The following is a 25341-nucleotide window of genomic DNA, read 5'->3' as shown; positions in this document are numbered from 1 at the left end:
CCTTCAGAGTCGGACATCAGTGAGGCAGAACAACAGCTGGATCCTGTTCCCAGTGTGCACATGCGCAGAGCTGCCAGGAGAAGGGAACAGCTAAGGAACAAGGGTCGACTCAGGAGTAAAGCCACAGGTGGACGGTGAATGGCCTCTCCCATAGGGAATAAAGAGGAGCAAAGGGAAGGTGAGTTTGCAAGAGACAGTTCATTCCTGCATTCTTGCAAAGTATTACGTCATCTGAAAGATATCGGCCTGCCCAGTCTCCAAGCCTGATAAAGGTAGATAATTGTGAACCTTCTTGAAAGACTGTGTGAGAGGAAAGATTTTGCTGGAGAGGAATTCACTGTAAATGAAATAAAAGGGGTTTATCGGGACGAGGACTCGGCTTCGTGCTGCTGGGGGAGCCTAGGTCAGAACACAGGTAGTCCTCAAAATGCGGTCACAATTGAGCCCAAAATTTATGTTGCTAAGTGAGAAATTTGTTAAGCGAGCTTTGCCCCCATTTTATGACTTTTATCGCCCCCTTTGATAAGTGAATCACTGCCGTTCTTAAATTATTTATACCGTTGTTAAGTAAATCCAGTTCCCCCCCCCCTTGACATTGCTTGTCAGAAGGTCGCCAAAGGGGATCACCTGGCCACGGGACACTGCGACCGTCATAAATGTGAGTCAGTTGCCAAGCACCCCAATGTAAATCGCGTGACTGTGGGGATGCTGCAACGGTCATTAAGTGTGACGGGTGGGCTTTTTTCAGTGCCGTTTTGACTTTGAATGGTCACTAAACGAATGGTTGGAAACGGAGGAGTACCTGTATGTGGCTTTTCTTCCCTAATGTCTTGCTGTCCAGCATTTCAGAACCCCACTCCACACCTCAATTTATGAGCGCCTGGATCTGACCAAGCCCCTTTAAAACGATCGGCTCTTAACAGCCTTAAGCCAAAGAAATCTCGTGCCATGTAAAATAGGAAAACCCAGATCCAGGGATTTTAGCACGTTTTGAAACCGTTCCCGTCGGCCGATCGCATTTTTATCCTTCGCTTCCCTTGAGCAGCTTAGGGCAACGTGGGTGGTTCTCCTTCAAACTTTATCCTGACAGTTATCCTATGAGGTAGATTAGCCTGAATAACTGGCTCACCATTCACAGCTGAGTGGAGATTTGACTTGTGCTTTCTTTTTATAGGACTAGGAAACCACATTCCTTTTTCGGGTTACTTTATAACCGTGATGGCGAACCTACGGCACGCGTGGCACACAGGTGGCACACGGAGCCATATCGATGGGCACGCGAGCTCAGCTCCGGCACGCATGCGTGCGCTGGACAGCTGATTTTTGGGCCTTCTGGGCCCACCAGAAGTAGGGAAACAGGCTTTTTCCGGCCTCCAGAGGGCCGTGGGGGTGGGTGGGGAAGACCCGTTTTTCGCTCTTCCCAGGCTGCAGAGCCTTTCTAGGAGCCTGGGGAGGGCGAAAACAGCCTTTCCCACCCCTCTGGAGGCTGTAAATGGGCCATTTCCAGCCTCTGGAGGGCCTTCGGGGGGGGTGAGGGTGTTTTCGCCCTCCCCAGGCTCCTAGAAAGGCTCTGGAGCCTGAGGAGGGTGAAAAACGGACCTACCGGGCCCACCGGGCCATCACATGCCAAAAGCGGGGGAAGCACAGGGGGAGGGGTCATGTGCGCATGCATAGGGTGGTGGTGCATAGAATTATGGGTGAGGGCACGCGTGTGCGACCCCCCCCCATATCCCCCCACTTTTGGCACACGATGGCAAAAAGGTTAGCCGTCACTGCTCTCTAAATTCCCTGGCAAGAGAGCCTGTGGAGGCAAAACAGCCTCCTTCTCACACTTGCCTTCCCTGGCCTGGAATTACATTTTTCACCAAGAGTCTTCCTGCTCACCGACTGTCAATAGAGTTGACCTTCTCCTGGATCTTGTCAGAGTGCAGGCTGTCTTCCAGAATGAGTTTCCGCCCAGAGTCCACCAGGCCTTTGATTCTCTCTCCGTTGGCTTCCATGGTGGTCATGAAATCTTCGTGTTTCTTAATGGCAGCCTCTGCAACCTGGAGAGAGCTGGGCATGCTGGTGTGAGTCAACACATATTCCTGGGAGGGAAGAAGGGAAGGGGAGAGAGGGAGGGAGGGAGGGAGGAAGGAAGGCAAACAGAGAAATAGAAGGATGGAAAAGAGACAGAGGTAGGGAGGGTGAAAGGAAGGGAGAGAGAAAAAGGGAGGAAGGGAAGGAAGGGGGAGGGAGGGAGGGAGGAAAGAAAGAAAGAAGGGAAGGAGGGACGGAGGGAGGGAGGGAGACAGAGAAATAGGAGGGAGGGAAAGAAGGAAGGGAAAAAAGGGAAGGAAGGAAGGAGAAAAAAGGAGGGAGGGAAAGAAGGAAGGAAGGGAAAAAAAGGAAGGAAGGAAGGAGAAAAAAAGGAGAGAGGGAAGGAAGGAAAGAAGAAAGGGAGGCGAAGAGAAATAAAAGGATGGAAAAGAGGGAAGCAAAGGAAAAAGAAGGGGGGGACAAAAAAGAGGGAGCAAAGGAAAGAAGGAAAAAAAAAGAAAGAGGAAGGTCACACACAAAAAAAAGATCACAACACAAGGCAACAACAGGCCCTGCGAAGTAGCTGAACAAATGTTCAGCCGCTGTCTGCAAACCCCACCCAACACTTCCTTCCCACCTCCTTCCCAAACCTCTCCCGTGCTTTACCTGGTTGCTGAGCACTCCTTCCACTTGCTTGGTGTCCCTCAGGAAGATCTGGAAGCCGTAAGCCCGCGAAAGCAGCTGGTGCCGGTTCTCCCACATCTGCCCGAGTTCATTCCATCCCGTGTCGAGGGCCTGAAGGCGCTGCTGAAGGAACATGTGCTGGGCGTCGGTGTGGCCTTGCGTCACTTCTTCCCCCATGGTCCGCAACCGCTGGTAGTCGCCCTTGTAATGCTCCACCTCGTTTCGGATGGTCTCGTGTTGGCTCAGCAGCCGCTCTGCCTCTGGCAGGGTAGCCGGGACGTCCTCGGAGGCGATGGCGGTCTGGGTGCGCAAGAGCCACGCCTGGAAGTCATCCAGGTCGCGCAGGAAGCCCTGAAGCTTGCTGGCTTCTCCCAGCGACTCCTCGCGACGCCGCATGGTTCCCCGCAGCTCGTCCCAAGTCCCGTCGATTTCGGCGAGCCGGCTGGAGATGGCAGAGGCTTGTTCCGGGTGCTGGGCCGACAACCGGTCTGCCTCTTCGTGCAAGTCCCTGACTTTGCCCTGGATGGCTTCCAGATCCCGCTCCATGCCAGCCAACTTGCGCTGCAAAGCCATCACCCCTGCCAGGTCGTTGCCCAGACCTTGGGTCGATTCGATCACCTTGGTTTTCTCCCGCATCCAAGCCTTGGTTTCGTTGCACTCCAAGAAGTAATTCTGGATGCTGAGAGCCGAGGTCAAGGCCTCCTTCTTTTGGCTCGCCAAGGACTGGAACTGGTGCCACCTGGAAACAGGGAAGGAGGGGAGTCTAAAGGAGAGGCCGCGTGGCTGGCTGAAGAATTCTGGGGAGTCCACGAGTCTTAAAGTTACCAAGGTTGGTGAACAACCCCCCCCCCTCCGAGTTAAGGGTTCCCCAACCTTTTGAGGCTAATTTGGACCTTTAAAAACAGGTTGTGGGCCTTCTCACAAATTGGCAGCCATGACGGATGCTCAGATGGGGAAATATTGGCTGTCTGGCAAATAAGTAAAGATGCTCCCATTGTATCTTTTAGCCCTCAGGGTGTACTGATAGAAGAGAAAAACCAGTGGGTTTTTCTCTCGAGACTGCCACCAGTATGCAAATAGAGAGCAAACCCCACTCTCTTCTAACACTGATGATGTTACCTAATTAGGTAATGGAAGGTCTGCAAGGAGACAACCGAGCTCAGAGAGCACCAAGGACTCTATAGTTAAACCCCGAGCCACAAATATTCTCCTCTAGTAGTACGGTCTTTAAAATTCCAAATGTATTTCTAATCTGGTATAGAGCAGGGGTCCCTAATCCCCAGGCTGTGGATTGTTAGGAACCTGTCTGTGCAAGCAAGACAGTGTTTCCCCAAAATAAGACCGGGTCTTCTATTAATTTTTGGTCCAAAAGACGCATTAGGGCTTATTTACCGGTTAGGTCTTATTTGGGGGAAAATACAGTACTAAAGACCTGTGTCTGCTGACAATCTTAACCGGGGCTTATTTTTGGGGTAGGGCTTATATTACAAGCATCCCTGAAAAATAAGGTCTTATTTTTCCGGTTGGGTCTTATTTTCGGGGAAACAGAGTAGCAATAGCCCTTAGACTTATATACCGCTTCGCAGTGGCTTTACAGCCTTCTCATTTGCACCTCTATAACTGTCTGGTTTGGTTCTGCAACCCAACAAGAAAAACACAGACATCAGAGGATAATTAGAACTGCAGAAAAAATAATTGCTACCAACTTGCCTTCCATTGAGGACCTGTATACTGCACGAATCAAGAAGAGGGCCGTGAAAATATTTGCAGATCCCTCGCATCCTGGACATAAACTGTTTCAACTCCTACCCTCAAAACGACGCTATAGAGCACTGCACACCAGAACAACTAGACACAAGAACAGTTTTTTCCCGAAGGCCATCACTCTGCTAAACAAATAATTCCCTCAACACTGTCAGACTATTTACTGAATCTGCACTACTATTAATCGTTTCATAGTTCCCATCACCAATCTCTTTCCACTTATGACTGTATGACTATAACTTGTTGCTGGCAATCCTTATGATTTATATTGATATATTGATCATCAATTGTGTTGTAAATGTTGTACCTTGATGAAGGTATCTTTTCTTTTATGTACACTGAGAGCATATGCACCAAGACAAATTCCTTGTGTGTCCAATCACACTTGGCCAATAAAAAAATTCTATTCTATTCTATTCTATTCAAAGCGGTTAACAGAGTCAGCGAATTGCCCTCAACGATCTGGGCCCTCATTTTACCGACCTCGGAAAGACGGAAGGCTGAGTCAACCTTCTGCTGGTCGGGATCGAACTGCCCAACATCTGGCAGTCGGCGGTCAGCAGAAGTAGCCTGCGGTATTGCATTCTAACCACTGCGCCACCCCGAAGCGTCATCTGAGCACGCACAAGATATAGGTGGCACGCAAAACCATTCCCACCCCACCTCCCCACCGTCGCCACTTCATGGAAAAACTGTTTTCCCCGAAACCGCTCCCTGCTATCAAAAAGGTTGTGGGGGACACTGGTGTAGAGAAGAAACCCTCTCCCTTCTAGCACGGATGATGTTACCTAGTTGGGTCATGAAACGTCTGCAAGAAAACCACCGAGTTCAGAGAGCACCAAGGACCATTCAGTCCTCCTCCTCCTATTCTCTCCACACCCCCTTCCCTTCCAGCACTGATAGTGTTACCTAGTTGGGTCATGAAACGTCTGCAGGAAAACCACCAAGTTCAGAGCGCACCAAGGACCCTGTCTTGAGGATTTTTATAGAATAGAATTTTTTATTGGCCAAGTGTGATGGGACGCACAAGGAATTTGTCTTGGTGTATATGCTCTCAGTGTACATAAAAAGAAAAAATACCTTCATCAAGGCACACAACACTTACAACACTTACTTGCAAAACTTTTTACAGTCGTATCTAATTTTTTTTTTCCCCCTGGGCAGAAGAAGAGGCAGTTTCGGCCTCCGCTCTCGATTTTTATTTTCTGAGAGAATGCCTCAGGGATCTACAAGCAGCAAATTGGCTTTTTTTGGGAACACAGCTGAAAGCTGCTGCTTTGCGTTACAACACTGCCTGCTTCCCCTTAATCTCTTTTAATTAAAACCCTCGACATGGTTTAAAAGCAGGTGGGGCAAAGCGTTAAAAGCTTTTGGCTTCCTTTGAAGTTTGCAGTAGTTGATTTTTTTTTCCTCCCCGTTTCCACTGCAACGAAGCCGATAGCGTCCCGTCTCTGTCTGGTCGCCATCTTTTCTCTCGCACCTCTGGGCACTTACCGAATATTGAGCTGTTCCTGGGTGGCTTGAATGCTTTCCTTGTTTCTGTGATCGGCGCCCAAAAGCTGGCTTGCAATCTCGTTGACTGCCGCAATGCGAGAGGCCAGGTTGTTCATTTCTGGCTCCAGGGTCTCAAACCTGGAGTCACCGAGAATCAAAGGAAAAGGCAAAACCGTGAGAAGGAAAGTTTGCAGCCTTCCGGCTCTTATCTCACAGCAGGAATAAAAAGCTCGGCCTGCTGTTTTAAGACTTTGGCCAAGGAGTCCCTAAATCCATGATGGCGAACCTATGGCACGTGTGCCACAGAAGCACACAGAGTCCACTCTGCGGGCACGCCAGCCGTCGCTCCAGCTCAGCTCCACCGCATAAGTGCGTATGCTTCCCACCGGCCAGCTGGTCTTCGGGTCTCTGCCGCACATGCGCAGGGAGTGGGGCGCATACGGGGGACATGCATGTGCATGCATGGGGGGACGGGGCGCATGCACAGGGGCGGGGGAGTGCAGGTTGGTGCAGAAAGCTTTCCAGGCCCAAAATGGGGCACGGGGGAGCCCGCGAGGCCCTCCTGCCCCCTATTTTGGGCCTGGAAAGCCTCTTGCATCAACCTGGAAGCCAAAACGGGGGGTGAGGCATGGGGCATATGCATGGCAGGGCGAGGCGCATGTGCGGGGGGAGCTCGCATTGCATTTTGGGGGTTCTGGCACGCACACATGCATTCGCGTGCACACGCGCACGCTTTGGGCACTCGGCACCAAAAAAGTTAACTGTTCTGTCCACCCTTCGCCTCCGTCTGAGCGATGGCTTAATTAGACGGCACTATCAGCTCTGGCAGCAAACTAGTGAGCGTCTGCCAAGTGTCTCTGTTATCTCCCTCGACAGCGATGAGTCACCCAGGAACAAACAGTACTTCAGCTCTTAGTTAAGCAGTTGATTTGCCTGCTACGAAAAGACACAGCAACTCTCGCTGCCTTTATATCCTGTGGGGTGTGGCTCCATGACTCAGCACTTCCTAGGCCTGCCCCACCCCTGCTTCTGTTGTTCCTGGCTCTCCTGCCTATGAAACCTAGGGTCTAGCCAGGCCTGATAGACATCAGCTGGGTCTGAAGGTGTGGCCTGGGGGGGGAAAGAGTCAGGGGACGGAGGCCTCATTATCTCTTCCACCTGGCCTGCCTCTGGCTCCTGGAGCTGAGCCAGGGAAGCCGGTGCTCCCGAGGTAAGTCCTGACGGCCCTTCCCCTTCACTTTCCAAGTCACTTTCTGGCAGGGGGCCCGGCTCAGGGGGCGGAGACACAACATTAACCATCACTGCACTAAATTGTCCCAAGGTTGTTTTTCTTCCCCCCAAAAGGTAACTGGACTTTGTTTTTCCTTGAAGGCAGAAGTGAAGAAGCTTCTTGGAGGAGAAGCGAAACGTCTTCAAGGAAAAACGACGTCGGGTTGCCTTTTGAAAAAGCCCCCCAAATTTGGGACAACCATGACCTGGATGACTGTGAATCTTCACAGGTGTTTAGTCCTCGAATTACAACCTTTCATTGCTGCTCGAAATTACAGCAGCGCTGTAAAAAGTGACTTACGACCGATGCTCGCACTTACAACCACTGAAACATTTCCCCCGTGATCCAAATTTAGGCGCTTGGCAACCGGTGTGTATTTTATGATGGCGGCAGCATCCTGGGTGGGTCACGCGATCGCCATTTGTGGCTTTTCCCAGCCGATTTCGGACAAGCAACATCAACGGGGAAAGCTGGATTCACTTTGACGGCCACGCAATTTCATTTAACAACAGCGGAGATAAAGCTCAGCCACTGCGGCGGAAAAAGGTCGTAAAATGGAGCGCAGCTCATTGAACAGCCGCTTTGCTTGAACAATGGGAATTCTGCTCCGAAATGTGGTCCGTAAGGAAAGGACCATCTGTAGAGCTCAGTGGGGAAATGTAAAATTTGTTACTACCGGTTCTGTGGGCGTGGCTTGGTGGGGGGGTGGTGATAAAGTGACTCTTCGGCCGAAGAGGTTGTAAAAAATGTTTTTAAAAGCCTCTGATGATCAAACAACTCAGCTGGGATCGCCAGAGGAGCCTTTTAAAAGCATTTTTTTTACCACCTCTTCGCCCAAAGAGGTTGTAGAAAAAAATGCTTTTAAAAGGTTCTGACGATCCCAGCTGAGCCGTGCGATCATCAGAGGCTTTTTTTTTTTACTTTTAAAAGCATTTTTTCAGCCGAAGAAAAAATGCTTTTAGAAGTTAAAAAAAGAAACCAACAACCTCTGACCGCCCACCGCCATCGCTACCAGATCGGGCAATCCGGTGCGAACCGGGAGCATTTCACCCCTGGTACATCTGCCCGAGAAATGAACATCGTTTGAGCTTTTCCTATCTTGAAATGGGGGTGAGAAATAAGACAGTGGAAATAATCGGCATGCAAAGGCACCTGTTTTCCTTGCTGCAGGGCTAGGATGGAGCAGAAGATAAAAGCTGCCAATTAATATTTCCCTAAAGGGTTTGGCACCAATCCCTGGCACACTAAACAACATGTAGGGACATTTGGTTCCTGAACTCCCAAATAAGATTAGGAGGTTGTTCCCGTTTTATTTTCAATTTCTCCACTTGGGTTTATTGATTTTTATTTATTTATTTATTTATTTTAAAGCCAAGCAAGATGGCAATCTATCCACTGATGTCTAGGGAGATTCTCAGTAATCCAGGTCACGGGGGGGTGGGGTATTTTTGGGGTTGTTTTTTTTTCTAAAAGGCCACTGGACTTTCTGGTTTTTGTTTTGAAGACGTTTCGCTTCTCATCCCAGGAGCTTCTTCAGTTCTGACTAGGATGGTGAGGAAGGGAAGGATCGATACTCCTTGCAGGCAGCTGGTCGTTTGCATCCTTTTAGAGGATTGTTGAGGCCCCTTGGAGGTTTTTGCTGTGTCCTCAGGGTTACCTTAGTGGTGCAAATGGATGTGGAGCCTTCTTGGGTGCAGGATGCAAATGACCAGCAAAGCTCTGGCTGAGGAACTCTGGGAGTTGAAGTCCACAAGTCTTAAAAGAGCCAAGTTTGCAGACCCCTGGTCTAGCGGTTAAGTTTGGTCTACCAGGCTAGAAACCGGGAGGCCAGGAGTTCAAGTGTGGCTTCAAACAAGAAAGCTGGCCGGATAACTGGCCGGGCCAATCACCAGGAGACAGTGAGTTCTAGTCCTGCCTTAGGCATGAAAACCAGCTGGGTGACTTTGAGCCAATCACTGGGAGACGGTGAGTCCTTGGCCTTCCTTAGGCACAAAAGCTGGCTGGGTGACTTTGGCCAATCACAAGGACCGTGATGGTGAACCTATGGAGCCATATCTGTGGGCACGCGAGCGTTGCCCTAGCTCAGCTCCAGCGTGCATGCGCGTGCTGGCCAGTTGATTTTTGGGCCTTCTGGGCCCACCAGAGGTTGGTAAAGGGGCCATTTCCAGCCTCCGGAGAGCCTCTGGGGGGGGGGGGAGGCCGTTTTTATCCTCCCCAGGCTCCATGAAAGGCTCTGGAGCTGGAGAGGGTGAAAAATGGACCTACCAGGCCCACTGTGCCATCGTGTGCCAAAAGCGGGCAGAGTGTGGGGGGGGGGGTCGCACGCATATGCACGGGGTGGGCGGGGCGCATTGAATTATGGGTGTGGGCACGCGCACGCGTGACCAACCCCATGCTCCCCCCACCACCGCTTTTGGCACATGACGGAAAGAAGGTTAGCCATCCCTGCACTAGGAGATGGCAGTTTCTAGTCCTCGTTAGGCATGAAAGCCAGTTGGGTGACTCTGGGTCAGTCACTAACTCTCAGCCTCGCAGGACTGTTGTTGTGGTGAAAAGAGGAGGGGAAAGACACGTTTTGCCACCTCGAGTTACGCATAAAAGTAATAAAGGTAGGATAAGTGGGTGATAGAGGGAGTTCCACGTAGCTCCCATGTAACACCTCTCCTGTGCAGACTGCACTGGCTACCTGTTGCCTTTCGGGTGCATTTCAAGGTTCTGGTTACCACCTTCAAAGCGCTCCATGGCTTGGGGCCTGGGTACTTACGGGACCGCCTGCTGTTACTCCATGCCTCCCACCGACCCGTACGCTCACACAGAGAAGGACTTCTCAGGGTGCCGTCCGCCAAACAATTTCGGCTGGCGGCCCCCAGGGGAAGATCCTTCTCTGTGGGGGCTCCTACTCTCTGGAACGAGCTTCCCCCTGGTTTACGCCAAATACCTGACCTTCGGACCTTTCGCCGCGAATTGAAAACACATCTGTTCATTCGCGCGGGGCTGGCTTAAGGCTTTTCTCTTAAACTGTCTAGATTTTTAAATTTTAAATTCTATTTATGTTTTAAATTGAGGTTTTTAGATTTTTAAATATTTTAAATTTTTTGGCCAATCGTATAATAAGTTTCTTAATTCATTTTTAATTGTACATGGTTTATGTTTTATCTTGGCTGTACACCGCCCTGAGTCCTTCGGGAGAAGGGCAATCTAGAAATCCAATAAAATAATAATAATAATAATAATAATAATAATAATAATAATAATAATAAGAAGAAGAAGAAGAAGAAGAAGAAGAAGAAGAAGAAGAAGAAGAAGAAGAAGAAGAAGAAGAAGAAGAAGAAGAAGAAGAAGAAGAAGAAGAAGAAGAAGAAGTCTGTAAATAAAAACAAAGCAAAGTCCAGCTTTCCTCCATAAATTTTCACTCTTGCCGCCTCGGGTCCTCACTTACTTGTACCGTTTCCTTCTCTTCCCCGCCCCCCCCCCGCCACAATGTTAGCGGCAGTCCTTGGCCAGCAAAAGAAGGGCCAAATCCACCTTGGAGGGGGGAAAAGGGGGTCATGTACCTCTGCTGCACCACTTCCAGGTCTTCCAACCTCTCCGGCACGTCCATCGTTTCGATCCAGTACTCCCTCTCGCTGATCCAAAGGCTGCAAGCGTCGGCCTCGCTGAACATTTTGTAAAGGTTAAGCGCATCCTGCAGGGCCTGCTTGCGATGCTCGGCCAGCTCCACCAGTTCTTCGTAGCGCTGCTCCAGGGCGGGCAAGCGCCCGTCCACTTCGGGGGAATGGGCAAAGTTGGAAGGCAAGCCGCGGGCCTGCTCGTGGAGGGCATCCAGGGCCGGCCGGTGGTTGTGAATCTCTTCCTCCACGTCCTTGTGCTTCTTGACCAGGCTCTGGGTCGAGTATTCGTCGTGGCCCATGTCCGAGCTGGAGACCAAGCGGAGAGTGTCGAGCAACCAAGCCTCCATGTCGTTGGCATCGGCCTGGAACTGATAAAGGTTGGAAGCTTGGAGAAGACGCCGTTCCCGCTCGCTCGACAGAGCCTCCAGCTGTTCCCACTGCTCTTCGATTTCCTGGATCCGCTCGGCCACCTTGGTAGCTCCGAAGTGGCCCTCGGATACCAGCTGGCGACCCTCGGCGATGCTCTGCTGCAACGGCCCGGCTCGGCCCGTCATCTCGTCACGGAAAGCGTTGTGCTTGCTGGTAAGGCGCAGCACGCTGGTCAGGTCCTTGCCGAAGTCGTCGGAGGAGAGAATCTGGCTCTGTTCGCGGATCCAAGCCTCTTCTTCCCCCATGTCCCAGAAGAACTTCCAGAGGCGGCGCGACTCCTCCAGCTTGGCCCGGCGCTGGGCGGCCAAGGCCACCAGTTCCTGATAGCACCGGTTTAGTGTTGCCACTCGCTCTTCGACAAAGTGGGGATCGCAGGGTTTGTATCCTGCAGGGAGAGAAAATTGATCTTAGGGCTACGTTCACCTGACACTCTTTGGGGGCTCAGTGTTGTGGTCTGCCAGCAGCCTGCAGAGCTGGCAACGGAGTCAGACAGCGATGAGGCTGAGGTGGGGCCAGGGCCATCGGGGAGTCAGGTGCGGACTCCAGAGCCTGATAGTAGTGAGGCAGAGGAACAGGAGGAGCCTGTTCCTAATGCATGAATGAGAAGAGCTGCCAGAAGGCAAGAGCAGCTCAAGCAAAGAGGACGACTCGGGAGTAGGGCCAAGAGATGACTGGCCCCTCCCATAAGGCTTAAAACAGACTAGCAACGACGTTTGGGCTTTGCCGGAAAACGACGTTGGTAGCTTTGTCTTCTTGCATTTATTTTTGTATCGGTGACTTCTGAACGTTTGCCAAGAAAGGCCTTTGGCAGGTTGCCTAATTGGACCAAGGTTGGTGATACGACTGAGGAATTTGTGTTGGGAGGAATTTTCTTTAATTTAGTTGAACTACACTGGGAATGAAGTAATTCTCAGTTGTTCGAATAAAGTTTGTTTTTTTCACTGACTGAGTTTCCTACTACCTACTTGGGCTTGGGTTACAACAGTTTAAAATTCAATTCCTGTGGATAACAGCCTTGGGGCAGCAAGAAATATTGAGAGCTGAATTCCTAATATAGGGGTATCCAACCTTGACCACTTTTTAAGATTTGTGGACATCAACTCCCAACCTGGCTGGCTGGGGAATTCTGAGAGTTGAAGTCCACAAGTCTTAACGTTGCCAAGGTTGGACATCCAACCTGTCCTTAGAACTTAGAATTCTTTATTGGCCAAGTTTGATTGGACACACAAGGAATTTGTCTTTGGGGCATATGCTCTCAGTGTACATAAAGAAAAAATAAAACATATCCGTCAAGAATCATAAGATACAACACTTAGGATACTAATAAGCAATCAAATCATACTAGGAAACAATAAAAACAATATAAGTTGTAAAGATACAAGCAAGATGGATGTAGCCGTAAGTGGGAAGAGACGGGTACTAGTAAGGATGAGAAGAACTACAGCTTTAGTAGTTAATTTGAGTGTTGTGGGAATTAGTTGTTTAGCAGAGTGATGGCATTTGGGGAAAAACTGTTGTTGTGTCTTGTTGTTCTGGTGTGCAGTGCTCTATAGCGTCGTTTTGAGGGTAGAAGTTGAAACAGAACTAGTATTTGACCTAATGTATTTGTTGGCGGGAAACTGCAAAGCTTGTTCTGTATGCAGTTCTGTAGGCCCCTTATTAAAACAAATTTTAATATTGTTTGATAAACGGTCAGCACCTTCTCCAGGAGTGGCAAAACGTTGAGCAGCAGCACTGATGGCTTTTACCCGTTCGGCTTGGACAGCAATGTCGGCTTCCACCAGAGCGTGGATCTGAAGCAGGTCATCCACACCATGCAAATGTTTCCCAAAGTCCTGAGATTGGAGGCGACCCTACAAGAAAACACTTCAATGGGTGAGAGAAAACCTCTTCGATACATATATATATTCTGTGTCTACAGATATATTTTCAATTTTCTTCTTCTTCTTCCTAGCATATTTTCAATGTTTATGCAAAACACTTCTGTCTCTCTTGTATACCAGTAGTCCTCAAATTACGACAGTTCGTTGAGTGGCCGCTCAAAGTTACAGCAGCACTAGAAAAAAAGCGAGTGATCACTATTTTTCACATGACCATTGCTGTAGCCCACCGTCACATGATCATAATTCGCCCACTTGGCCACTGGTTCATATTTATGACGGTGGCAGCGTCCCGGGGTCACCTGATCCCCTTTGGCGACCTTCTGACAAGCAAAGTCAATGGGAAAGCCAGATTCACTTGCAATCATGTTACTAATTTAATGACTGAAGCAGAGGTGGGTATTCAGCAGGTTCTGACCAGTTCTGGAGAACTGGTAGCGGAAATTCTGAATAGTTCGGAGAATCGGTAAATAACACCTCTGACTGGCCCCGCCCCATCTATTCTCTGCCTCCTGAGTCGCAGCTGATTGGGAGGAAATGGGGATTTTGCAGTATCCTTCCCCTGGAGTGGAGTGGGAATGGAGATTTTGCAGTATCCTTCCCCTGGAGCGGAGTGGGAATGGAGATTCTACAGTATCCTTCCCCTGGAGTGGGGTGGGAATGGAGATTTTGCAGTATCCTTCCCCTGGAGCGGAGTGGGAATGGAGATTCTACAGTATCCTTCCCCTGGAGTGGGGTGGGAATGGAGATTCTACAGTATCCTTCTCCTGGAGTGGGGTGGGAATGGAGATTTTACAGTATCCTTCCCCTGGAGCGGAGTGGGAATGGAGATTTTACAGTATCCTTCCCCTGGAGCGGAGTGGGAATGGAGATTCTACAGTATCCTTCTCCTGGAGTGGGGTGGGAATGGAGATTTTACAGTATCCTTCCCCTGGAGTGGGGTGGGAATGGGAGATTTTACAGTATCCTTCCCCTGGAGTGGGGTGGGAATGGAGATTCTACAGTATCCTTCCCCTGGAGCGGAGTGGGAATGGAGATTCTACAGTATCCTTCTCCTGGAGTGGGGTGGGAATGGAGATTCTACAGTATCCTTCCCCTGGAGCGGAGTGGGAATGGAGATTCTACAGTATCCTTCCCCTGGAGTGGGGTGGGAATGGAGATTCTACAGTATCCTTCTCCTGGAGTGGGGTGGGAATGGAGATTTTGCAGTATCCTTCCCCTGGAGTGGGGTGGGAATGGGAGATTTTACAGTATCCTTCCCCTGGAGTGGGGTGGGAATGGAGATTTTGCAGTATCCTTCTCCTGGAGCGGAGTGGGAATGGAGATTCTACAGTATCCTTCTCCTGGAGTGGGGTGGGAATGGAGATTCTACAGTATCCTTCCCCTGGAGTGGGGTGGGAATGGAAATTTTACAGTATCCTTCCCCTGGAGTGGGGTGGGAATGGGAGATTTTACAGTATCCTTCCCCTGCCACGCCCACCAAGCCACACCTACAAACCCATGCCACGCCCACCAAGCCATGCCTACGAAACCATGCCACGCCCACCAAGCCACACCCACAGAACCGGTAGTAAAACATTTTGAAACCCACCACTGGACTGAAGCAATCCGTTTAGCGACGGTGGCAAGAAAATTCATAAAACTCACTGAACAACAGAAATTTTGGGCTCAATGGTGGTTGTAAATTGAGGACTACCTGTATCGATAAACCCCCAAAACTGGATTAAATTGGAGGAAACAGATTCCCGTTTCTTTCGGTGGCATTTTGTAACCCAAGTTAAAATGATTGATGCTGTTCCTCAGGGACCCTTCCTAGACTTTCTCCTCCTCCATCCTTCCCCCAACTGTCATCCATCAACCGTCCGGCTTGCTTACCTTCATTTCTTCCAACCAGTCCATGAGGTAGGTCAAGTCCTGAAGTATCTTCTGCAGCTCAAAATGGAGCAGGAGGCGTTCGCGACGCACAGCCACCAGTTCGCGGAGGTAGTCCCAGAGCCGTACCACGTTATTCTTGCGTGCCAGCACCCGCTTGATGTCGTGGTAGCCCTCTGCCTCCAACTCATCGGCCACGGCATTCACAGCCGTCACCCGCTCGTTGTACGCCACAATATCTGTCTCGATGGCTTCATGTTTGCGCACAGCAGCCTCCACGGCTGAAATATCTGAGCCAAAGTTATCCTGCAGGTTGGTGGGGGCGGGAAAGAAGAGGGGGGGCAAAGAAATGGGATATCATCTTTCAGGGAAAGTATTTATTTATATCCCGCTTTTATTGTTTTTATAAATAACTCACAGCAGCAAATATATCCAATACCTTTCTCCTCCCATTTTTCCCCTCAAGAATAACCCTGTGAGGTGGGTTGGGCTGAGAGGGAGTGACTGGCCCAGTGTCATGTAGCCAGCTTTTATGTCTAAGGCACAACTAGAACTCATCACCTCCTGGTGATGGGCCCAATGTCACCCAGCTGGTTTATGTGCTAAGTTGGAACTAGAACTCATCGTCTCCTGGCAATTGACCCAAAGTCACTCAGCTGGATTTCGTTCCTAAAGCAGGACTAAAAGGTAAAGGTAAAGGTTCCCCTCACACATATGTGCTAGTCGTTGCCGACTCTAGGGGGCGGTGCTCATCTCCGTTTCAAAGCCGGAGAGCCAGCGCTGTCCGAAGATGTCTCCGTGGTCATGTGGCCGGCATGACTCAACGCCAAAGGTGCACGGAACGCTCTTCCCTTCTCACCAAAGGTGGTCCCTATTTTTTCTACTTGCATTTTTACGTGCTTTCAAAACTGCTAGGTTGGCAGAAGCTGGGACAAGTCACGGGAGCTCACCCCGTTACACGGCAGCAATAGGGATTCGAACTGCTGAACTGCCGACCTTTCGATCGACAAGCTCAACGTCCTAGCCCCTGAGCCACCGCGTCTAGCAGGACTAGAACTCCACAATCTCCTGGTTTCTAAGCCAGCATCTTAAGCAGTGGCTCTCTGTCTGTCTGTCCCACACCCAACTCGATCAATAGTCAGATGTTGGAGAACAAGGAGATCAATAATCAGGATGCTATGTGAGGGATAACTCAGATCCTTTGGCCACCTAAGGAGAAGGAAGGACTCCCTGGAGAAGAGCCGAATGCTGGGAACGATGGAGGACAAAAGAAGAAGAAGAGGACGGCAGAGAACGAGGTGGCTGGATGGAGTCACTGAAGCAGTCGGCGGGAGCTTCAATGGACTCCGGAGGATGGTAGAGGACAGGAAGGCCTGGAGGAATGTTGTCCATGGGGTCGCGATGGATCGGACACGATTTCACGAGTAACAACAACAACAACAACGTGAGGGATGAATGAGAGTTGGGAAGTGTAAAGTGTTTGGTGGGCTACTATATAAGAGGAGGAACATTCAATTAAAGTGACACCCCATGCCTACAAGTAATGCTATTGTCCTTCTGGCCATTAACTATCAAAGAAACCCAAGGCTCAACCAAGGGATTTTGCTGCTGGGGTAAAGAACGTGATGGTACAACTCTCTTTGTTTTACACATTTAAGATGCATCATGAAATTTCACGTCAGAGTTAAGACCAGGAAGTTAGCAGCTAAACATCTGGGGACACCAGAGCATTGGTGACATCAGCTTCTGAAGCTTTCCAAAACCGTCAAAAATCTTTATTGAAAGGTACCACCTGCATCTTCTGAGAATTTCCATTTTTTCAACTTCCAAGCATCCTTATATAAAACAAGAGGAGGAGTTAATGCAATCTCCATCCCGGCATGAGAAATGAAATCTTGACATTAAAGATGCCTCCAGCTGTCTCACTCTCGTTAACAGCTGGCAAGGACAGGTTGAAGTCTTTGCATCACCAACCTTGATGCAAAGTGGGATTCAGAGTCTCAGGGAGTATCCAGGTTGAGGTTTCCACCTGCAAGAGTAGCTAGGTAGATCTTTCCATTCAGGACTGACCTGGGAGACGAGGCGCTGGTTTTCACTCAGCCAGGTTTCTCGCATGGCTGCTTTGCGGTCAAAGCGAGCAGTCAGCTGCTCCAGTTTCTCTTGCCGAATCAATTCATTGCGCAGAGCCAGCTCCCGTTCGTGCTCTGCCTTTTCCAGGCGCTCCCAACCCTGCAGAGAGTTTGATGGAAAGAAAAGAAACCAATGTCTTTATTGAGCCTCCCAACGACCTGTGCGCTCCCACAGAGTGGGCCTTCTCAGGGTGCCGTCGACCAAACAATATCGGTTGGCGGCCCCCAGGGGGAGAGCCTTCTCTGTGGCGGCACCGGCCCTTTGGAAATGAGCTGCCTCCGGGGTTGCGCCAACTCCCCGACTTCTGGACCTTCAAACGTGAACTTAAGACTTTATTATTTCATCGTGCGGGACTGGCCTAAGGGTAATTTTAAATCAAAATTTTAAATGGGTTTTATGTCGGTTTATGACTGTTTTAGTTTCATTCAGCCTATTAAATATTTGGTTTTAATTCTGTTTTAAATTTGCTGTTTGTATTTTGTGCTTTTAAATATGGCTGTAAACCACCCTGAGTCCTTCGGGAGAAGGGTGGTATAGAAATTAAATTATAAATAAATAAAATAAATAAATAAATTGGAAACCTGAATGGGTGAAGAGAAGGGAAGCTCCAGGATGTCATGTGCATTATTATAATAGGATCTCAGGGGCAAGGAGCATTTGATGTGCTTAAAAAACCCTGTTTTTCAAAACCAAGTTAAAATGACAAGCCTCCTTCCTTGGCCTTAACTATAACCCAGATTTCAAAATGAGTGGATTAGTCTATTAATCATTAATCATGATTAGCTGATAGCTTCCACTGGAATCCAAGAAGCACCGGCTCTTAGTTTTTAAGGTATTCTTGGAATTTTCCCCTATTAATAATATTTGCTTTGTTTATCTGCTTCACGGGGTCGCTATTCTCTTTCCAATGAAAATCAAGGCGGCAGAAAATACGCAAAGGAACACATCAGGAATATCAAGTTTTTCTTCTTCTTTTTTTCACATTATACCGGATGGTGCAAACTTGTCGGGCTTTTGCATTAGCGCGGGGAAGCCCTGCCGGTGCAGTGAGAGGGCGGGGCGGGGGAGCCGCCAGCCTTCTCGGCTGAGGGAGGGAGGCTTTCCCTGACCGGTAGCTGCCTCATTTCCCTCCCTCGGCTTATACTCGAGTCCCCAGTTTACCCCAGTTTTTTGGGGTAAAATTGGGGACCTCGGCTTATACTCGGATCGGCTTATATTCGAGTATATACGGTAATAATATTTGCTTTGTTTATCTGCTTCACGGGGTCGCTATTCTCTTTCCAATGAAAATCAAGGCGGCAGAAAATACGCAAAGGAACACATCAGGAATATATTGTGATTTGTTTTGTAAAGACTGGCCTTTTCCTGTCTAGAAGAGGCAATAAAAGGCAGGATGGATAATTGAGAGAGGCTCTCGCAATTTTTATTAAGTCATAAAGGATGGTTTACAATCTTCCAGGCCTGGGTTCACTAACATAACCAAACAAACCGCATCATGCTTGATAGCGCAAAGTGCAAAGGCAGCCGGAATCCGATTGGTTGAGTCAGAAATACAGCCCTCCCACGCCCCTAAGGGGCAGTTGACGGCATACGCTCCTTTTGCAAATGGACCGCCGTCTCACCTTGTTGATGTCAGAAATGAGCCTTCCTTCCCGCGGCGTGTAAACTTTCTGATTGTTGGCTCTCATTTTACTCTGGATGGTAAAGAGCAGAACTTCGAGATTCCCCTTCTCCGTGAATCTTAAGTGTGAAATAAATGGGGGGGTGGGGGGAGGAAAGGAGAGAACCCGGAATAGTTGTTATAAATTTAAAAAAAAAGCAGCGGAGGCACAAAGATGCACATTTTTAAACGCAGGCAGCTGCTTACCACTCCGTCTCCCGGCGCGAGACCCTATGGATATTAGGAAAATCACCCTATTTCTGGGCAGCCCCCCCTCCCTCCCCACCCCCCCAGGAGCAAGAGCACATCCAACAAACCTGTTGGAACTTACTTGGCTGGCTTCTCCACCGTGCGATAGGTATTAAAAGCCTGCAGCTGGTTCTGCACCCCACTCAGGCAGTTAGCCAGCTTCCGGTCATTCAGGGTCAAGATGGTCTGCTCAATCCACTGCAGAAGATCGGAGGCCAGAGTCTCGTACTTCTCGATGAGCTTGTCAGCTTCAATGGCATAGTCCAGCACCTGCCCCCCCACCCCAAAAAAAACCACCCCGAGTTATCCAGTTGCTTTGGAGAGATATCAAGAATAGCAATAGCAATAGCACTTAAGACTTATATACCGCTTCACACAGTGGTGGGATTCAGCCAGTTCGCACCACTTCGGGAGAACCGGTTGTTAACTTTCTGAGCAGTTTGGCAAACTGGTTGTTGGAAGAAATCATTAGTGCAGAGAACCGGTTGTTAAATTACTTGAATCCCACCACTGGCTTCACAGTGCTTTCCAGCCCTCTCTAAGCGGGTTACAAATGTCAGCCTCTTCCCCCAATTATCTGGGTCCTCAGTTTATCGACCTCGGAAGGACGGAAGGCTGTGTCAACCCTGAGCCAGTTAAGATTGGCAGAGTTAGCCTGAAATATGGGATTTTAACCACTGGGAGGGAGGAATAGCAATAGCACTTAAGACTTAAGACCCTAACCCTAACCCTCAAAACGACGCTATAGAGCACTGCATACCAGAACAACTAGACACAAGAACAGTTTTTCCCCGAAGGCCATCACTCTGCTAAACAAATAATTCCCTCAACACTGTCAGACTATTTACTGAATCTGCACTACTATTAATCGTTTCATAGTTCCCATCACCAATCTCTTTCCACTTATGACTGTATGACTATAACTTGTTGCTGGCAATCCTTATGGTTTATATTGATATATTGATCATCAATTGTGTTGTAAATGTTGTACCTTGATGAACGTATCTTTTCTTTTATGTACACTGAGAGCATATGCACCAAGACAAATTCCTTGTGTGTCCAATCACACTTGGCCAATAAAATTCTATTCTATTCTATTATATTATATACCGCTTCATAGTGCTTTTACAGCCCTCTCTACGCGGTTTACAGAGTCAGCCTATTGCCCCCAATAATCTGGGTCCTCAGTTTACCCACCTCGGAAGGATAGAAGACTGAGTCAATCTTGAGCTGGTTAAAACTGAACCGCTGGCTATGGGCCGAATCTGGGGCCGAATCTGGCCCGCGGGCCTTGTGTTTGATACCCCTGACTTAGGCTTTTAAGTTCCACAATTGGCGGCTGAAACCACCAAAAACTTAACCCACCACAAACTGATGTCTATCTTACAGCTCTCATTGGCCCTGGATTTCCTGCTTCCCCAACCCTCAATATGGCACATCCATATTCAATGGCTCGGCCCCTGCTGGTGGTACCTTTCCAATCCGCTTCCCTTCCACAGCCAAGGCCTTCATCTTAGAGAAATAGTGGTAGTAGGTGGCGACATAAGTGATGATGGACTTCTCATCAGGTTGGTCTACATTCACGTCTGGTAGGAAGCCAAGGGGAAAAGCAGGTGGCAAGAAAGAAAGAGAGATTAATACTTCATTCTTTCAGTTTCTATTTTTTTTAAAAAAAATAAATAAATACAAATAATACAAACATATACATCTAAATACAAAAAAAGAAAGAAAAAAGAAAAAGGGGGAAAAAACCCAAATATTACCCCCTTATATTTCTTCATATATACCAGTGATGGCTAGTCTTTTCCAGACTGAATGCTCAAAGCGTGCACAGAAACCCTCAAAATGCAACGCATGTGCCCACCGCCCGTTGCACACACGCCCCCGCCCCCCCGCACACACCCTGCACATGCGCGGCAGAGATCCAAAGACCAGCTGGCCGACGGGAGGCGCGCACGCATGCGCAGTAGAGCTGAACTAGGGCGACGGCTCATGTGCCATCAAAGAGGGAATTGAGTGCCATCTCTGGCACGTATATCATAGGTTCGCCATCATGGGTATACCAATTAAAAAGATATACAATATATTCCAATTGTGCCCTTACCCCCCCCCCCAAAACAACATATATTCTTGAGTAGGTTTATTCCCTTTGCCTCCCATCAACGCTGATTTTATAAAATCCCCCCCATATTTCATTCGTTCAGTTTCCACTCAAAGCAGCATGTTCTCTGTTGCGCAGAAGGCAGAAGCAGCTTTGCCTCCTAGTTGCTAAAGTTTCTCATGAGACCGTGATAGAATTTTGTGTTTGTCTGCATGAAAAAAAATACTTGCAAAATTAAAATAGGATTCAACCATCCCCCCCAGAGCAGGGGGTCTCCAACCTTGGCAACTTTTAAGACTTGTGGGACTTCAGCTCCCAGAACTCCTCAGCCAGCAAAGCTGCCTGAGGAACTCTGGGAGTTGAAGTCCACAAGTGTCGTGTCCCACTCCTCCGCTGACGGCCGGGTCAGGGAAATCCGAATCAGGCGTGCCTCTGCAGCTCTGCCAAAGTCCTAGCAAAGTCCTCAAGGCAGGCAGGAGACCAGAAAGTGACTTCAGCAAGATATGTTCGACTTTGCCTGACTCAGAGAATGCCAGAAAGCAGATCCTTTATATAGGCCATGGGGTGTGGCTCCATGACTCAGCACTTATCCAGGCCTGCCCCTCCCTTCCTTCTGACAACGACGCCTATCAATTCTTCTGAAGCGAGGGTCACTCCAGTCGGCAGCTGTTGGTAATATACCTTCCTCAGGCTCACATGCTGTGGGGGAGGGGGAGGGGTCTAGTTGCTCCGTTTGCCTGGGCATGGAGCCAGGGCTGGGGCCGGGAGGTGCTCCCTCCTCTGCAGCCTGTCTGGGCATGGAGCCAGGGCTGGGGCCGGGAGGTGCCCCCTCCTCCTCAGCCTGTCTGGGCATGGAGCCAGGGCTGGGGCCGGGAGGCATACTAGGACATTCCTCAGCGTTCGGAAGCAGATAAGAAGACCCCGGCTGCGGTGAGAGCGGGCAAGACACAACAACAAGACTTAAATTTGCCAAGGTTGGAGACCCCTGCCCCAGAGATAGCACAGGCCCAACTCAAACAAAAGACTCAGGGAAAACGAAGCTAGCTAGACCCACCTTCAGGATCCAAGAGTTTGGTAAGGCCGAGCTCCTTTTCGGCCACGTTGAAGGCATTCTGGAGATTGTAGTGTGCGTTACATTTCTTCAAGGTATCGATGTCTATCAGATCTGGCCTGTTGAGGACAATGAAAATACATGCATGCAAAATATACGGAAGGAGTGACTTTCTGGGCGAGAACTAGAAATCGAAAAAAGTTTGGTCTAGTGCCATGATGGCGAACCTATGGCACGTGTGCCCAAAGTGGCACGCGAAGCCATGTCGCCCGGCACACATGGCCTTGCCTTTCTGGCGCGCAGTTGAGCACGACGATCAGCTGTGTGTGCATGTGCGCCAGTCAGCTGATTGTCGGGCGCTCATGTGCACTAGAATATGGAAGTTTGGCTTTTCCGGAGCACGGCCCCGACGAGCATGTGTGTGCATATGCGACATTTCTGCATGACTTTTTCACCACTCGGTGCCGAAAAGGTTCGCCATCAGTGGTCTACTGGTTAAAGCACCAGGCTAGGACACTGAGATTGTCAATCGAAAGGTCGGCAGCTCGGAGGTTCGAATCCCTAGTGCTGCCGTGTAATGGGGTGAGCTCCCGTGACTTGTTCCAGCTTCTGCCAACCTAACAGTTTCGAAAGCATGTAAAAATGCAAGTAGGAAAATAGGGACCACCTTTGGTGGGAAGGTCACAGCGTTCCGTGCGCCTTTGGCGTTGAGTCATGCCGGCCACATGACCACGGAGACGTCTTCGGACAGCGCTGGCTCTTCGGCTTTGAAACAGAGATGAGCACGGCCCCCTAGAGTCGGCAACGACTAGCACATATGTGCGAGGGGAACCTTGACCTTTAAGTCTTGCTTTAGGTATAAAAGCCAGCTGAGCGACTCTGAGCTGATCACCAGGAGATGGTGAATTCCAGTCCTGCCTTAGGGATGAAAGCCAGCTGGGTGACTTTGGGCCAATCACCAGGAGACGGTGAGTTCTAGTCCTGCCTTAGTCATGAAAACCAGCTGGATGACTTCACGCCAATCACCAGGAGACGGTGAGTTCTAGCCCCACCTCAGTCAACTGACCTGTGTTTGTGGACAATTGCATTGAAAGCCAGGCCATCTCTCCAGCTTGTGGTAAAGTTATGGACATTCACATTTGGGTACCTGTAAAAAGCAGAAGAGAGGAGCCTCTGTATTCAATTCGCTTTATAAATCTCTCCACAAAGGCAGGGGTTCCCCAATCTTTTTCTTTCCAGGGCCCATATTGTCCGTCAAAAATTCGGAGGAGCATCCCATAAGCCAGACGTCATCATAGCAAACGTGACTCCCAGATCCCCAGAGTTCAGAATAAAATACGAATTAAATACTTTTGTTTTTAAAAAGTCATTTAAAAAAAGGTCAGGGTTAGGGTTTGACACCCCTGGTCTATATTCCTGGCCCTGTTTATCCCCTTACCCAGCTGTCTTCATCTGGCACCAAAGCAGGAGAGCATCTTTTGCAGATTTTTTCTCCTTGTTATCCTCCGTCTCCACACTGATGTCTTGAATCTACGAGAAAAGATCGAAAAAGAATCTCAGCTGGTCAGAGTCACTCCCAGTCAGTGTGAGTGCATGTACCTTTTTTTTTTTCCCTTTTAAAGTAATAACGATGAAAACCTGCACCCATCCCGGAAAATGTCAGGCAGGCCCAGAGAAAAATGAAGAAAGACATCCTAAATCTTGCTTAACAAGTGCAAATCTGGAAAAATTTGACAGCGCTTGACGCTGCTTGTGTGCTATTTTGCATAATTTATTCTAACCTTAATAGAGAATTGCTTAAAACGATTCTTTTGTTGAGTTGGAAGGGATCTTAGAGGTCATCTAGTCCAGTGGTCACCAACTGGTGGTCCGTGAGAAAAATTTGGTGGTCCACAGAAAAATTATTTGCATTTTTTTTTATATTGCACTAAATACTATTTTATCTTTTTAAAAAAATCATATTAATGGTCCGCAGGATTTAAAATTATGAATCTAGTGGTCCCTGAAGTCCGAAATATTGGCGACCTCTGATCTAGTCCAACTATTTGCTAGCTGGCAAATCACCCATAAGCTGACAACTGATACTTCCTCCTTGTAGTTGGAAACTTCTTCCTTGTAGTTTTCACACACATACACACGGGTTTTATTCCCGCCCTCTGGAAAAACAGAAAATAAAATCCACTCCCTCGGGTGTGCGACAATCCATCAGGTATTTCAAAACTACTTCCCCCTTAATCATTTATCCCACAGGCTCAGCTGCACCCTGATCATTTTAGTTATTCTTCCGTCATGAGGACTAGAAACTTGATTTTGAAACGAAAGCAGAGAGCAAGGACCTCCCTCTCAATCTTTCGGCTTCTATCTCTTGCTGCAGGCCTCGGAGACGAAAGCTTGTGAATGAGGGAGGAACGTTCTGGAACATACCTGGAAACGGAGGATAATAGTCCAGATGAGGCCCAGCGTGAGTCGGTGGTTGCCATCCACAATATCGTGGGAGCCCATGTTTTCCAGATGGACCCGTTGCTCCTTTAAAAACTGAAGGGCTTTGTCTACATTCTCCAGACAGTGGATTCGCATTCGGCCCTTGGTTGGCTTGGGCTGAGGAGAAGGAAAAACAGGCTGTAATTTCCTCTGAGCATAAGTAGAAGATCCTCTGTGTTCCTCCGATCTTGTTTATACTCATGAAAAGGGCTCTTCCATATGAGTTGTTTCTCAACCTCGGCAAGCTTTAACGTGGATGGACTCCAACTCCCAGAATTCCCCAGTCGGCAAGCTTTAAGATGGGTGGACTTCAATACCCAGAATTCCCTCACCAGAATGGCTGGCTGGGGGAATTCTGGGAGTTGAAAATCCATATATTTTAAAAGTTTATAAGGTTGAGAAAACTGCCCTTTAAGATGTATAACCATGCCGGTCTGTTCCAGCAAATGAAGGCTACTATATTCTCACAATATGCATAAAACAAGGCTTAAAAAAAGCGCTTTAGAGTCAGCCTCTTGCCTCCAACAATCTGGGTCCTCATTTTACTAACCTCAGAAGGATGGAAGGCTAAGTCAACCTTGAGCCGGTCAGGATTGAATCCCTGGCTGTGGGCATAGTTAGCCTGCATTACTGCATTCTAACCATA

General features: G+C 48.9%; 1 protein-coding gene across 5 annotated transcripts in view; it reads right to left on the bottom strand.

The window, feature by feature from the left end:
• Window positions 1–25341, bottom strand: part of SPTBN2 (spectrin beta, non-erythrocytic 2) — a 124120-nt gene that overhangs the window by 34069 nt on the left and 64710 nt on the right. For all 5 annotated transcript variants that reach the window (XM_058160117.1, XM_058160116.1, XM_058160113.1 and 2 more), the window contains 14 exons: window positions 24639–24812; window positions 23653–23744; window positions 23281–23361; window positions 22218–22333; window positions 20536–20648; window positions 19145–19332; window positions 18776–18893; window positions 17094–17252; window positions 15027–15329; window positions 12971–13124; window positions 10786–11656; window positions 5962–6099; window positions 2686–3442; window positions 1885–2087 (listed from right to left, as the gene is read on the bottom strand). In XM_058160117.1, coding sequence (XP_058016100.1) covers window positions 1885–2087; window positions 2686–3442; window positions 5962–6099; window positions 10786–11656; window positions 12971–13124; window positions 15027–15329; window positions 17094–17252; window positions 18776–18893; window positions 19145–19332; window positions 20536–20648; window positions 22218–22333; window positions 23281–23361; window positions 23653–23744; window positions 24639–24812 — 3467 coding nt within the window. The remainder of the gene's footprint in view (window positions 1–1884; window positions 2088–2685; window positions 3443–5961; window positions 6100–10785; window positions 11657–12970; window positions 13125–15026; window positions 15330–17093; window positions 17253–18775; window positions 18894–19144; window positions 19333–20535; window positions 20649–22217; window positions 22334–23280; window positions 23362–23652; window positions 23745–24638; window positions 24813–25341) is intronic.

Source organism: Ahaetulla prasina, chromosome 17 (assembly GCF_028640845.1).
Source record: "Ahaetulla prasina isolate Xishuangbanna chromosome 17, ASM2864084v1, whole genome shotgun sequence".
In the NCBI taxonomy this organism is placed as follows: domain Eukaryota; kingdom Metazoa; phylum Chordata; class Lepidosauria; order Squamata; family Colubridae; genus Ahaetulla; species Ahaetulla prasina.
The sequence above is the reverse complement of the archived record's forward strand: the minus strand, read 5'-3'. Positions and strand labels throughout refer to the sequence as shown.